The sequence below is a fragment of the Acartia tonsa genome, chromosome 13, assembly GCF_053477335.1.
Source record: "Acartia tonsa isolate MP-2025a chromosome 13, ASM5347733v1, whole genome shotgun sequence".
In the NCBI taxonomy this organism is placed as follows: Eukaryota; Metazoa; Arthropoda; class Copepoda; order Calanoida; family Acartiidae; genus Acartia; species Acartia tonsa.
In genome coordinates this window covers 26,114,065-26,129,621 of record NC_137272.1, presented here as the reverse complement: position 1 = coordinate 26,129,621, position 15,557 = coordinate 26,114,065, and the positions used below count along the sequence as shown (strand labels likewise).

Genomic DNA, 15,557 nt, shown 5'->3' with positions numbered 1-15,557 from the left:
TTGATAATTCATTGAGAAATATGGGCTGTAGATTCTAAAAAATACTTTTTCGTGGGTCAATCTGTATAATGTATATTTACCTAATTGTTTCCTCTATCAAATCTATGGCTCTCTTTAGTCGGACTACTACACTTCTAAAATGTAAAGATTAATTAAAAATAAAGATTGGTGGATAAAAAATCTTTAAGAGAGGGGGGGGGGGAAGTAAAGGGATGTTTACTCCCCCCCTTAAACTTTGAAACCCCTCATTTTAACCTAAATGTTCGAAAATACTTATCTTCCCACAAATATTTTTCAACAACCAAAAGCTTAATTAGAACTAATTCATTGAAATGTAAGTTCAAATAATCGTTCATTATCATATCACTTAGAGGGATTAAGAAAATAAATTTTTTTCTTGACATTTGTTTTGATTACCAGTAAAAAATATACTATTGCAACAAAAAAGAATGGTTTTGTAGAGATTATAACGGACCGAAAAGCAATAATTGTAAAAAGGGATTATGAAAAAGAACAAAGTAGGGGGTTTCGTCGTATTTTTACAGTAACTTTTTATAGGTTAGGTTAGGTAAACTTTAATGCTTGCCCCGCAGGGGCTAGGAATAAGAGAAAAGCTATTGTGAAAATACGACGAAACCCGTTTTATTTCCATGATCCATAAAGAGTTGCTACGCACCTGATATCATGACCACTCTCAGCACTGGTTATTATCAACTGATCTTTTCCTGTATTGGAGAATGAAAGAAATAACAGGGGCATTTTTAAAGAGGGGTTTTTATAATTATCTTATATGGTTCCTATTTTCCCTACTGCCTAAAAACTGTCTTGCTTATTTAATTTCTTTTAATTTTTCTTTTATTTCTTTGCCTATTTAATTTCTTTTCTCGTATTCGTTCGAATCCGGTGGATAGGAACCGGTTCTCATCCATACGAAAAAACTATGTCTAGCATCGTATTATATCCAGCTTTCTACGAATATAAAAATGTACAATCATAAGATTAAAACCAGTTTTTTTAGCCGGTGCCTTCGGGGCTAAAAAACTAGTTTTAATCTCATAATTGTACATTCTATATCCGCGGAAAGCCGTTTATAATACGATGCGAGAAATAACTATTCTCGTATTCATTTGAATCCGGTGGATAGGAACCGGTTCTCATGAATACGAAAAAACTATGTCTAGCATCGTATTATATCCAGTTTTCTACGAATATAGAAATGTACAATCATAAGATTAAAACTAGTTTTTATAGCCGGTGCCTTCGGCACCACGGGGCTAAAAAACGGGGTTTTAATCTTATAATTGTACATTCTATATCCGCGGAAAGCCGTTTATAATACGATACGAGAAATAACTATTCTCGTATTCATTCGAAACCTAATAATATATGGTGGATTAGAACCAGTTCTCATCCATACGAATAAACTATGTTTAGCATTGTATTATATCCAGTTTTCTAAGAATTAAGAAATTTACAATCATAAGATTAAAACCAGTTTTTTAGCCAGTGCCTTCGGCATCAATTCAATCTTACAATTGTACAATTTTATAACCGCGAAAAGCTATTTATAATATAATGCGAGAAATAACTATTAATTTTTTCTATTATTTCTTTCCTGTGTTAGTTTTAATAATGAGATTTTCATAATTATTAAAATAGATTCCACTTCCTTCTTTCCATTCGCTTACTGGCGGGTCACGGTACCTGAGGATAGAGAGTGTTAAAGTTACGTCAAGTGTAAATTGCGGATAGACATACATACAAAAACATGGTAATGTTAGAGTAGTTTTGTTACAACCAAAAATATTGATTTTTACAAATATTTATTGAAAATAATTGAAATAAAGTGTATTCTTGACTTTATTAAAACATTAGATTACATTAATTGACAATACAAATTTTCACAATTTTCTTAAATTGGTTAGGCCTTTTAAAGAAAATATTACAATATTAAACAGAGACTATCTGACATATATTATAGGCGGACATGGGACACCATGTCACAACAAGAGAAGGCTAACATATACTATTTAGGTTTGCTAGCCAAGAACAGTGGTAACAAAGCAGATGGGTCTGTGGACAAGTGCGGAGCATAAGTTTGGTCCCTGCCTTGGACAAGATGGCGAAGTCGCCCAAGTTCCTGAGGCCTGCTATATTCCGATAACCGATCTGACAAAGCTGTATAAAAGCTTCGATCCAAAAACTGTAATCAAAAGTTTCACCAGGAGACTAAAATGAAACAGGTTTCAGAAATTTTTTGAATGCCATAAATTACAGAAGAACTGTTTCTGTTTCTTTTTGGACGTTATTTAAAGTATTGACAAACAGAACCTTATTATAGAGTAGCTGAGCAACAAACCTAAGGATTACTTACTGAACATCACCAGAATTGAAAATTACTTCTTTATCAAAAACCTTCATCTGTTCTCTTGGGTTCTTTTTGAACATATTCTCGTAGTAACCTAAAAAAACAAGCATAAAACATCCATAAAAGCGAAAAAATCAGACTGTAGGACAAACGAACAAATAAGCAAATATAAATATATGATTCTAGCAAAATTGTAAATAAAATTGTGGCAAAATTGCTTAAATATAAGATTCTGTCTGTTTAAGGACAAACTTAAATTTTAGGACCTGATTACAGATATGCTTTGGTCATAACATTCTACCTTGTTGTACAATGAATCGACATAGGATAATAACATATATTTTACAAATAATTGTTGTGAGTAAGCAATGTTTTAAATGGACGTACAGACTATCTGGTATCAATTGACTTGCTACGCTTTCTAAATCGTACCTAACTGTTGCATTTATCATCACATTATGTATTAAATCTTGATAAGAGCTATCCGCTACGGACGGACGGATGTACCACCCCTGATCATAGAAAAACTTTGCTTTTAACAATGACAACTATGTTCAAAAGTAATACAGAAATAATAACTATCAATAATAAACTACTTTTAGAAGGGAATTAGAAATAAAATGGCTAATTTTCCGTAAGCTTAAATGACTTAATTATCTAACGCTTACATGCTATTTAATTGTATTTAAATAGTTAGCTTCTCTAGAAATAACAGGATATACACTATTCCTAAATTGTATTTTTTTAAAATTTTGATTGTTTGATTCCGTACTAATAATATCCAAACTTTTCAAACAATAATTTTATATTACAGAATAGGTATGTATTGTACATCAATTTATCGTCTGTTGTCTTATCCTTTAAGATTCCAGTATACTATCTTTTAAAAATAGGAATTGATCCCATTTCATGCTACCTCAAATCTCTGATTCTTAAAAGTTTGTTAGAAAAATGTTAAGTATCTCTTAAGGCTGGGACATAACAATGTCAAAAACTTGAAAAATGTTCTCTCTAGACATTCACCTTATATGTATATAATATAGATGGATAGTCAGGTTGTTAGCTTTATACAACTTTAGATCCTTGGGGACCCATTCAAGAACGTTCAAGCTTTTATTTTGGTTTGTGGGAATTAAACACCTCATCCCCCCATTAAAAGTCCTTGGCCCAGTATAATCTAACCTAGGTAAAAACTGAAAAACTACCCCCTAATTTCAATTTTTTGAATAAGGGGGTTTCTCTGCTTGACAAAGCGCTTTGAATGAAACTACTGCGGAAAGATGACCAATAAATTTAACTGTAGTTGATAGTTGCTAAATTCTGTCGAATCTCAAATAATTTTCCTTTTTTCTGACTGTATGTATACCCAATTTCTTATCTGTTCTATTTGAAATAATAAAATTGCCCTTATTTTGAAATAGGTTGGGCATGGCCACATATAGACATATCTTTTTAACATCAAAACAAAAGATAAAGAAAAAAACAAAATGATAAACATTTATTTTTTTTCAAAAATTATAAGCAACTCTATTATTTGAAAGTCTATCCGTCTGTCGCCAGAAAAGTTATTTAATATATTTATGATAGAAGCTTAATTTTAACTGACCGTTAAGAATCTACTTTATAACATTGGATATATCGACAGAGGAAAATTATTTAGGTTGCTTATATGGACCTTATTTATTGGTTAACTCGATCATCAGGTAGTATTGGATGGATGGTATCGTTATTTAGCCAGTTGGGAGTATCATATAAGACATAAAAATCTAGTGCAACATCCAATTAATAATATATCTATTTTCATAACCTACTTTGTTCGAATTTGTTTTTAAAATCTAAACTGTTACAATGAACTTAAACTTTTCTGTTTTGTTTGTTTGAAATAGAAAGAAATATAAATATTTTTGTTGCATTCTATGGGAGAATTGTCTATTCATTCAGAGGGAGTAGAAAACAAGAACAACAATATTATTGTAAGCGGGCGGTTTCCCTCACAGAGCCTAGTCGAGTACAAAAATAACCTGCACCTTACCATGAAAAAAATTGCAAATGGGGGTGGGTGAAGTAGTTTTTCACGTGTTTGGTTTTTACTTGTTATGTTAAGTTAGGTAATATTGAGTACATGGTAGTCCCACAGGGTTAGCGCCGCAGGAATTAGGCATAGGAAAACAAATTAATTTCAATTTTTTAAAAAAATCAGGGGATGAGTGGGTTCTGTGCTGGATAAGTACTTTAAAGCAACAAAAAGCGGATCAAAAACAAGCGCAAACAATATCTTTATGAATAAAAAATGACAGTACGGTGTAGTCTATAATACAAAGTAGAACGATGTCTGTCTGTCTGTCTTTCCGTCCGTCCGTATGTCTGTCTGTCCGTCCGTCCGTCCCTTAAGATCTCGGTAACCACTGAACCGATCGGATTCTACTCTTCAGGGAATATACCTACTGGTCCTGTGGTGGTTTTAAGCTATTTTCTTGAAGGGTGGGACAACCCCACCCCCCCCCCCAAAAAAAAATCCCCCCCCATTTTTTTTGTAGGGGATTTCCTTGGTCCTTTTTATTATTTTTTTTTGTAGAAGAATTTCCCTAATCCTTTTACGTATTTCGCCAAATTTTTTTTTAGCACCTCTTGTGGCAAAGTCCCTAGAGGCTAGGAGCGAAGCCGCTAGTATAGTATATTGCAATATCACATTTTTGTTTAATGCCAATAGGTTTTGATTTTTAAAACTTATTTGGCTGTTAACCTATCCCAAATCCCCCTTATTTGCATAGGCTAGCCAGCGTTGAATTGCCTACCTGTTATATCCTCTGGCATAAATCTAACTCCCATAATTTTCTTGATTAACTTCTCCAGGTCCAGTCTTTCACTGCTCGATAATTCTAAAAAGAAAATCAGTTAAAATTAGAATATCAGGAAAATAGATCAGAATGTGGGGATCAACTGCAGTTCACGGTAAAATATTCCTGGTAACGAATATTTTCAAAAATCTATGAATTCTAAAGGCTGCTAGCTGCCAAACGGCTGAACGTACAGATCATGCCCGCACACTGTTTTAAGCGGCATAAGAAGGCCTACAAATGATATGGAATAGCCATAAATCATTAATACATAATTATCTCGCAGTGCAGAGAGATGCGCGAAGAAGACCTACTTTACGTGTTTTTTTCTGCAGTGAGGCCTTCCCTGTGCATTATTGGATCTTGGCTATTCCAAATTATTTGTGGGCCTTCTTATGTCGCATGAAATGGTGTTCGGGTATGATCTGTACTTTCAGCCGTTTGGCAGCTCGCAGCCTTTAAAATTCATAGATTATTTGAAATATTCGTTACCAGGTATATTTTACCGTGAACTGCAGTTGATCCGATTGTGGTTATAAAAATATCAATTTCTACACAATCAATAATATTATTCAAAATCAAAAACTAACAGCTTCTCCCCTAACATATAGGAGCTCTACATTAAAAGAGACAAAGGGACAAGAAGGGGGCTAAAAATAGCATAAAACAATCTAAAGTCTTAAATAAAATAAAACATCCAGAAGTATGTGAAGTTATCTAAAAAAAGGAGTTTATTAGTTATTGAAATCTTATGAAGTTATGCTTCATACAAAAACCTTCACAATGATATACAGACAGTCGAACATAACCTGGTTATTTAGCAGCTTTGCTACAAAAATGACCGACCTTTGGATGGAAAGGCAGCAATATTTCTGAACAAAGTGGCCCTGCAGGCGTCTATCCGTCCCACGGGGTTCTCCAGTCTAAATTATAGATAGTGTTTAATATTGTTGGTTGTTTTTAGATTAGAATAAAACACTAGAGAGGGAAGGGGTTTAATAACTGCATTTCCCTATCACAATTCCCAGGTTCTACGAAATACCAGATTTTGACCTAGTTTTTACCACTTTTATGGTAAAATTTTACCAGCCTATACGATTTAAAAGGTGGTAAAATTTTACCGTAACCGTGGTAAAAACACTTTTTGTGGTATTTTCTCACGCTTTTTACCAGCGATTTTTACCACAATTATCGGTAAAATTTTACCAGATTTCCGGTAAAATATTACCATTTTAGGACGCAAATTTATACCAGATTTTGACCAATTTTTACCACTTTTTTGGTAAAATCTTACCGCAAATTTCTGTAAGATTTTACCGAAAAAGTGGTAAAACTGTTCAACACCTGGTAATATTTTTGCCCTAAATTGGTAAAATTTTACCAGAAATAGGGTAAATATGGTAAAAATTTACCAAAAATTGTGGTAAAAACGGGTGGTAAAAATCACGAGAAAGTGGTAAAAAACGACTGACCTTAATTATAGAAAAACATCGCTTGTACACAAATCGCAAAAATAAAAAAAAAATTGTTTTCATTTTTATCTTTATTGATTGAAACAACACTTAAACATATTTTTTTACATAATGATTTACATAGGTACGATAGCGCGCTACTATATAGGTATATATTCACAGAAATTTTCTAAATTAGTCTAATTCTAGACGTGGTTTAAATGACCAAATATTACATAGTTTTATTAAGATACTATAACTGCATGTTTAATCGGTTTAAGCTGAGAAATTAACACAAATTGTACATAGGTTTTAAGCTGAGATCTGGATTCTAATTGTACTTTATACTAGAACATTTTTATACACAAGAAATAAATATATTACGAAGTTACTTTCCATTAATTTAAATTTTCAAAAATTTGCTATAGGAATAGCGGTTTCAAATAATATTATATGAATATTCTCATCGTCAGAACAAAACTGTCAAAACTGTCATATAGATTAATGTACGTACAAATTAAAGGTGGTTAAACATATTTTTGACTCAAGATATCTTGATATATATCACTTTTTTATCACAAATAGTTTTTACGCGTATGCATATATGATCTGACTGGAAGGAAGGATACTATTATACATCAGCTTACTTTTGTCCTTCTTTCCTTTCCTTTTGCCTTTTGTGAAAGAACACGCGGCAGTCAGCACACATCCAAGTGCATTCTATGAGTCTTGTGTTCGTTGGCAGCTCGCTTCGGGGACTGCGTCCATGGGCGCAGGTCTTGATTTTCCCCGGTGTTGATGTTCTTTTGCGCCTGCTCAGTTTTGATGCTGGCGGGATTGTAGGAGGGGGTGGTTCAAACATCTCCTGCTCATCATCTGACACTCGATACACTGAAATTAAAATATTTTTTAAAATTATTTTTTTGTACAAAAAAATAGTTCAATTTTACAATAGTTTTTTTTTCTAGCCTAACCTAACCTAACCTAACCTAATGTATTAATAGAAAGAGTAATATTTCTAGTTTTAGCCTAACCTAGCCTACCTAACCTAGCCTAGCCTAGCCTAGCCTAGCCTAGCCTAACCTAACCTAACCTAACCTAACCTAGTGTAATAATACAATGTATTACGGCATTTTCTTAGTGCCTAGTACAGAAATGTTTCACTATATGCTTTGGGCACAGTCGCTAGTATAAATATTGTACTATACCTGGGCTTTTTGGTCCTGGATTCTTTATGTTCTCATAAATAATATCAAAATCCGGTTTGTTTTCCATATCCCTGAAATTAAACAATCTATATTACAAAGTAAAACGATTTTTGTTTGTATGTAGCGAAGGATCTTGCTAACCGCTGAACCGATTGGGTTCTTGTCATAGGTACCGGCAAGGGAAGGGAGTGGCAAAAGAAACTTTAAGGATATACTTCATATTAGAGGGTTTAGCGTACAGAAAAATCATTTACAACACAGTCGCCAGGATAAAGTAGTAAAAACAATTTTAAAAAAATCTTACTTTGCTGGTGTTTCCATAACAGTGATTTCCTTAACCTCGTTCTCATCCGGTTTTCCTGGAGAGCCAGCTGTTTTGTTCCTGAATTAAACAATATATATATTATAATCTATTTAAATTAAGTAGTCAACTTTTTGGTTCCACATTTACCCCTTCCACCTTACCCAGCTAGAGGCGTACTTGCTAGTACTTGCTTTTAATAAATAAAGGAACACGTTGAATTTGTCTTTACAGAAAAATCATTTACAACACTGTCGCCCGGATAAAGTATGAAAAAAGAATATTAAAAGAAATATCTTACTTTGCTTCTCCTTCCATAACAGTGATTTCCTTAACCTCGTTCTCATCCGGTTTTCCTGGAGAGCCAGCTGTTTTGTTCCTGAATTAAACAATATATATATAATAATCTATTTAAATTAAGTAGTCAACTTTTTGGTTCCACATTTACCCCTTCCACCTTACCCAGCTAGAGGCGTACTTGCTAGTACTCGCTTTTAATAAATAAAGGAACACGTTGAATTTGTCTTTACAGAAAAATCATTTACAACACTGTCGCCCGGATAAAGTATGAAAAAAGAATATTAAAAGAAATATCTTACTTTGCTTCTCCTTCCATAACAGTGATTTCCTTAACCTCGTTCTCATCCGGTTTTCCTGGAGAGCCAGCTGTTTTGTTCCTGAATTAAACAATATATATATAATAATCTATTTAAATTAAGTAGTCAACTTTTTGGTTCCACATTTACCCCTTCCACCTTACCCAGCTAGAGGCGTATTTGCTAGTACTTGCTTTTAATAAATAAAGGAACACGTTGAATTTGTCTTTACAGAAAAATCATTTACAACACTGTCGCCCGGATAAAGTATGAAAAAAGAATATTAAAAGAAATATCTTACTTTGCTTCTCCTTCCATAACAGAGTCTTGTCCGACCTTCTGGTCATCCTTTTTTGCCGGACATCTCTCGGATTTTTCCCTGAATTAAGCAATCATTATTTTAATTAAATAGTAAACTTCTTTTGGTCCACATTTACCCCTCCCACCTTACCCCTAGAGGCATACTTGCTAGTTTTGTAATATATAAAGGTGAATTTGTCTGTACCGAAAAATCATTTACAACACTGTCGCCCGGATAAAGTATGAAAAAAGAATATTAAATGAAATATCTTACTTTGCTTCTCCTTCCATAACAGAGTCTTGTCCGACCTTGTTGTCATCCTTTTGTGCCGGACATCTCTCGGATTCCTCCCTGAATTAAGCAATCATATTATTTTAATTAAATAGTAAACTTCTTTTGGTCCACATTTACCCCTCCCACCTTACCCCTAGAGGCATACTTGCTAGTTTTGTAATATATAAAGGTGAATTTGTCTGTACCGAAAAATCATTTACAACACTGTCGCCCGGATAAAGTATGAAAAAAGAATATTAAAAGAAATATCTTACTTTGCTTCTCCTTCCATAACAGAGTCTTGTCCGACCTTCTGGTCATCCTTTTGTGCCGGACATCTCTCGGATTGCTCCCTGAATTAAGCAATCATATTATAATTAAATAGTAAACTTTTTTTGGTCCACATTTACCCCTCCCACCTTACAACTAGAGGCATACTTGCTAGTTTTGTAATATATAAAGGTGAATTTGTCTGTACCGAAAAATCATTTACAACACAGTCGTCCGGATTAAATAGAAAAAAAGAAGTGAAAAAAATTTCTTACTTTGTTTGTGTTTCCAAACAAGCGATCTCCTCTTCCAAAGAAGCAATTTTTTGCTTTGCTGCCCCAAGGTCTTGTTTTAATTTCTGCATTGTCAAGCTTGGGAACTTATCCCATCCATTGTCGTCCCTGAAAAATAAAAAAAAATAATACTAAAGTAACAGGATGTCCTTGTTTATGTACCGAAGGATCTCGCTAACCACTGAACCGATCGGGTTCTTCTCATAGGTACCGGCAAGGGAAGGGAGTGGCAAAAGAAACTTTAAGAGATATACTTCATATTAGAGGGTTTAGCGTAGCTGCTAATTTGAAATATCAGGGGTGTATATCCTATATGGGATCCCCTGTTCAGGTGGTGGGGGGAAAATAACTAAAATATGTGTGGTAGGAGGTATTAAACCAAAAAATTTTAGTTCTTTAAATATTTCTCCATTTCCGTCCCTACTTGGTGAGATAAAAATAGGTGGGAAAAAAATACAAAATTTTGTAGCACGGGAACAAAATAAATCTTGTGCGTAATGTACACCCCTGAATGAAACTATAATTATTCGCCATAACAATAATGTTTATCCTACTCTTTTCAATCCGGCTACTACCACCTTCCGAACAGAAATAGAATGGTAACAAAAATAAATAAACTTACGTAGTGCAATCCAAAGTTAGGTTCAAATCTTCTGTATCAGACGATTTAGGAGGGCTATCAGGCAGGTCAGGCAGCTCAGCAGGCAGCTCAGGCTCAGACACACTCATTTCGTTCTTCTCTTTTTCGCTATCACTGAAATATATAAATATATATTATATATCCCAGGTAATCGGACCTTTGCCCAAAGAAGTAATTACAAAAAAATATGTAATATGTATTTATGTAATATGTTGTGATGAATTGTCGAATCCGATTCGATGAATGGTTACCAAAATATAGCTAGGGACGGACGGACGGACAGACAGACAGACAGACATCATTCTACTTCGTTTTATACATATTAAAATATTACTCACCCACTTGTGGTTTCCGGCTTCTGTTCTTCGTGCTGTTCGTCTCTCTCTAAGTCGGCTGCTGCGGCTGACATGTCGGACATTCTATATTAAATTTGAAAAGAAACAAATTATCACTGGTAATTAAATTTTCATGAATAAATGTCCAAAAAACTGACGTAGGGAATTTTAATATAATAGGGTCCAGCAAGATCACATATTGGTATATCTTATATTGTAAACAAGTATATAGACAAATTTCATTTACAAAAAGTTAATACAAATTTGAAACGTTCTCTTTTTTAATTACAGCACATAAACCTTACGGATTTTACCATGGAAATCTACCACCCTATTAATTAAAACATTCCCTACGATAACTGTTATATATAATATTTATACAAAATTAAACAAATATATAAAATTAACAAAAGCTAATTGTGAATAGTTTTTTTTCCTTAGTTTAGGGGGTAAACTACAACTGCTATATACTGAATTACAAAAAATGCGACAGATTATACAACAAAAAATTTTCAGTTTAAGCTCTTAACTTTAAGCTCATTAAACTTAATTGGTGGAAAGGGGTAGTTTCACAAAATGCATTTGAACTTAATTTTGTGAATTGCATATTTTTCTTTGTTAAGATGGTAAAAGTACGTGGTAGAAAATTTAACTTTCTTCAAATTTATGCCATATAAATAGAGTTTAAACACATTTAAACAGGTTAAAATATACGGTTCACTAAATTAACTTCAAATGCATTTTGGGAAACTACTCCTTTCTAGATATTATAAAAAAAAGTTTAAGATGAAACTTATGAAATATAAAAAAAATTACATATAAATATATATATACGTAAAGTCATGGAATTATTGGGATTGACTGGGACCTATCAGGTCTTCGTCTTGTTCTTCGTCTTGTACTTCGTTTTCAGATGTTTCTTCCGACGTATAATACTTGTTTCCATTCTGCGGTGCGCAGGGATGTATATTCTACATGGTTCGGATGTGTAATATTTTTTCCAATTCTGCGCAGAGATGTATATTTCATTAAATATAAATAGATGGAGGAAAGAAAAAAAGGTAATAATTAAGAAAACTGAAAACATTTGTAAATTCTAAAAATTTTTAGCCGTGGACAAACAATATTTCTTGTGCAGAATATACACCCCTTTCCCGAATCAATGTAGCTGCCAAACAAACTGTAATTGCTTATGTTCTGAGCACATTGTTGAGAACTTGCTCTCTGTGGTGGTCTGGAGCTTGATCTTTCCTTCTTCTCTAACTCAGCATCTTCAGGCCTATATCCCTGTTCCCACAATCTTTGCTGCTTCATGTTGGCCTTTACTCGTTTGTTGGCATCTCTTCTTGTCCGAGCCTCACCACGCTGGCCGAAATCGGGCAAATGTGTATTTGTTCTGTTCAACATTTGCTGCATCCTAATTTGGTTAGGTTGCTCACTGAGTTGACTATAACTACAACCTGGCTCTGGACTGAGTTGACTATAACTACAACCTGGTTCTGGGTTTACGTCTTCATCAGGATTTGATGTGCCTGCGCAACTTTCAGCATAATCCCGGCTTGAATTTTGTGCTCTGCTCGTGCTTGCTCTGCTCTGGTTTCTGTACAACACCGCATCAATTTGATTCCCAGATGGAAATGTTGTTTGTTTTCTGGGACGTTTAGGAACTTCTTTGGTAGGCTTTGGCTTTTGGGCCACTTTTGCTTTTGGCCTGCGTCCAACTTCTTCTTCTTCACTACTACTACTGCCAGTTCCAGTGTCTGGGTCTGATTGATGACCTTGATCTGTATCATCACTTTCTGGATCTGGTGCTTCTTCTTTGATGTCAGAAATTAATTCACCTTCTTCTCCATCTTTCCGCCACGATGCTTTTTCTCCTACAAAGAAATAAAAAATGTTAAAGCAAATGTACATAATTGTAGCTTCAATATTATTTCCATACATATATGAACATTAGTTACTATTAATCAGATTCAAATGAAAACAAGCAATATTTTTTACCCTATATTTATATGCCAATCAAAGATAAAAGGGGGAATTTTGCATTGGCAGTTGCTTTATAGGGGTACAATATGGAACTGTGAAGAAACAGCGTCGCCACCGCCGAGAACCGCCAATAAAAGCCCCAAAAAAATTCGGCTGGTTTTAGTTTTGGTTTCAAAAAGTGTCACTTTCGCCCCCCCCCCCCCCCATTTATTCCATTAAGACCTGTAACTTACCTACAATGTTGATGAGTTCTAAAATTTCCCTTTGGTTGTGTATAGAAACATTTGAGCCTACTGCAACAACCTCATGATGCCCTAGGTGGTTTTCAATTATAATGGCAAGTTTGGGTAATATTATTCCACATGGATGTATCCGAATTTCCTTACTTGCGTTGCCGTCATTCTTGCCCTCAATCTCCTCAACCTCCAAAATTTTGTCACTCTCATTTCTGTCATCTTCGTTATCCACCTCGAATGATGGTTCATTTGAGTCCAGCTGTAAACTTCTCTTGGTTTTTGCTTCGGCTTCCAATGCGGTTTGCCTTCGCTCCCGGTTCTTCTGTGGAATGATCGGCACATCATCTAAATAATTATTATAGTCATTATTTCAAATAGTATAAATGTTACCCACCCCCCCCCCCCCCCCCCCTCCAAGAAAATAGCTTAAAATCACCGCAGGACCAATACACAGAAGAGTAGAATCCGATCCCCAGGACACAATTAATACCATAAAAAACCTAGTTTTTACCACTTTTATGGTAAAATTTTACCAGCCTATATGATTTAAAAGGTGGTAAAATTTTACCGTAACCTCGATCGATTCAGTGGTTACTGAGATCTTAAGCTTCTGACGGCCGGACAGACATTAAGCTACTTAGTATTATAGATAGCGGCTGCGCCCATACAAATTTTAGCCTAAAACCCTGTCAGGGCCTGTACGAAGTTTCCCTTAAAACAAAATTAATGCACAGGGTTTTTATCTAAGACTACTTCTCAACTAAAATATTAATAAACTTAAATTTAGGTGATAGAGTTCCTACGTTTTTCAAACTATAAATAACAATACCTTCGGCATCCTCATCATTCTCATCATTGCTGCTTTCCTCCACGACACTTGTTGCCTTTCCAGTCACCTGTCTCTCGTTACTGTTGCCTGTAAATAATTAATTTATACATTAATTTTATACGTTTCCAAACAAAAAGCAAACTGAAAACATTTTTTCCATCCCCCCCCCCCCCCTACTTGGTGAAAAAGAAATTTTAAAAGGAAATGTGTTGTAGGAGGGATAGAATAAATAAATCATAGAGTTCTTTAAATATTTTTCCATTTTCCCCCTACTTGGTGAAAAAAAACTAGGGGGGGGGGGAAGAAAAATTTAAAAAAAATTAGTAGCAGAGGAAAAAAAATCTTGTGCAGTATATACACAATACGAGGAAAGATAAAACTTATAAATAATAATTAATGTTCAACAAATATGTACCTGTGATTGAATTATTTCGTCCAGAAAATTCTTTCTGTCTTTGCAGTGGTGGCAAGTTTGGTGGTGGTTCATCATCTTCCATTGGCACGGTATCATCAAGATTTTCCAGATTTTGGGCCTCATCGTCTGTTTCACAAATAATTATCTTCTTCGACTTTTTCGAGCACTTTCCTTTTCCATGCTTCTTCCTTTTGGAGCTTGTGAGGTTTTCAAATAAATTTACAAAGGATTTATTATTGGACTGGCTGTTGACCATTGGATCATCATATAATCTACGTGGCTTTACTGGTTGCTTTACTGGTTCTGGAGTTACTGCTGGATTCTCCGCGGGTGGTATGCCAAACTCATTCCCAATCTGATCATCATTTGAATTCATTTCAACGTCGTCGTCATTGCCTCTTTCATCAATTACAAGCTCACCATCACCATTGTTGCTTTCTTCATCAGCAATGTTTTCCATACCATTATCTTCAACAGCATTGCCTTCAGCATCATTGTCTTCAACAGCATTGCCTCCACCATGATTGCCTTCACCATCATTGTCTTCACCATCAGTGGATTCATCAGCAGTGGAATCATCAGGAGTGGAATCATCAGCAGTGGATTCATCAGCAGTGGATTCATCAGCAGTGGTGTTCATTCTTCCCAACTTTCTATTTCTGGAAATTACTGCTGCTTTCTCACTGGCATTGTGAATCTTTGTCTGTTCTTCACTCATTTCTGGTTTCAAATTTTGTGTGGCGTACGTATAATACATTACAGCTCTTGCTATAACCTTCGAATTACTATGGACTGTCTTGAAAAATTGCTTGGGGTTCTTTGCTTTCTCAATGTCAGCATAATTTTTGATCTGATATGAAGTACTCGACCTGTCATTGTTTCTTTTCAAGTAAATCTGGTTCTTTCCTTGAACTTCGTGGGGTAAGCAACCCATTGAGTAGCCACCTAACATGTAGTAAAATTTCTTGTCTTCGGCTGTAACACCTGGTGTTGAAGTTGTGATTGTCTTCGGTTTAATACGCCGCTTAATTCTTTGTATCTCTGCAGGGGCCAGATACAATCCACACATCTCTAAGGCTGTTCGTTTCTGTGGCTTTTCCTTCTTGCCTTTCTTGCCTTTCTTCTTGCTTGTCTCCTTGCTTGGCTTGAGTTCAAAAACCTCTTCGAAATTGTAGATGGGGGATGACAATACGCGTTCTTGTTTTCGCGTTACCAGCG

The 15,557-nt window shown here is 34.8% G+C and overlaps 2 protein-coding genes across 3 annotated transcripts in view; both read right to left on the bottom strand.

Moving 5' to 3' along the window:
- The window catches only part of LOC145335125 (uncharacterized), a 43,079-nt gene that overhangs the window by 3,841 nt on the left and 23,681 nt on the right, over positions 1-15,557 (bottom strand). For both annotated transcript variants that reach the window (XM_080180854.1, XM_080180855.1), the window contains exons 10-15: positions 6,052-6,128; positions 5,164-5,247; positions 2,375-2,462; positions 1,620-1,704; positions 677-729; positions 81-134 (exon numbers count right to left, since the gene is read on the bottom strand). In XM_080180854.1, coding sequence (XP_080036980.1) covers positions 81-134; positions 677-729; positions 1,620-1,704; positions 2,375-2,462; positions 5,164-5,247; positions 6,052-6,128 — 441 coding nt within the window. The remainder of the gene's footprint in view (positions 1-80; positions 135-676; positions 730-1,619; positions 1,705-2,374; positions 2,463-5,163; positions 5,248-6,051; positions 6,129-15,557) is intronic.
- LOC145304062 (uncharacterized) lies at positions 6,278-8,915 on the bottom strand. Its single transcript, XM_080145820.1, has 3 exons — positions 8,169-8,915; positions 7,865-7,935; positions 6,278-7,547 (listed from the first exon to the last, which is right to left on the bottom strand). Exons 1-3 carry the CDS (start codon positions 8,183-8,185, stop codon positions 7,300-7,302), a joined length of 336 nt encoding a protein of 111 aa, XP_080001946.1. The 5' UTR covers positions 8,186-8,915; the 3' UTR covers positions 6,278-7,299.

Coding starts and splice junctions, on each gene's coding strand:
- LOC145304062 (XM_080145820.1), bottom strand. Junction 7,548..7,864: donor TCCAGGACCAAAAAGCCCAG/GTATAGTACAAT, acceptor TTTTAATTTCAG/TGTATCGAGTGTCAGATGAT.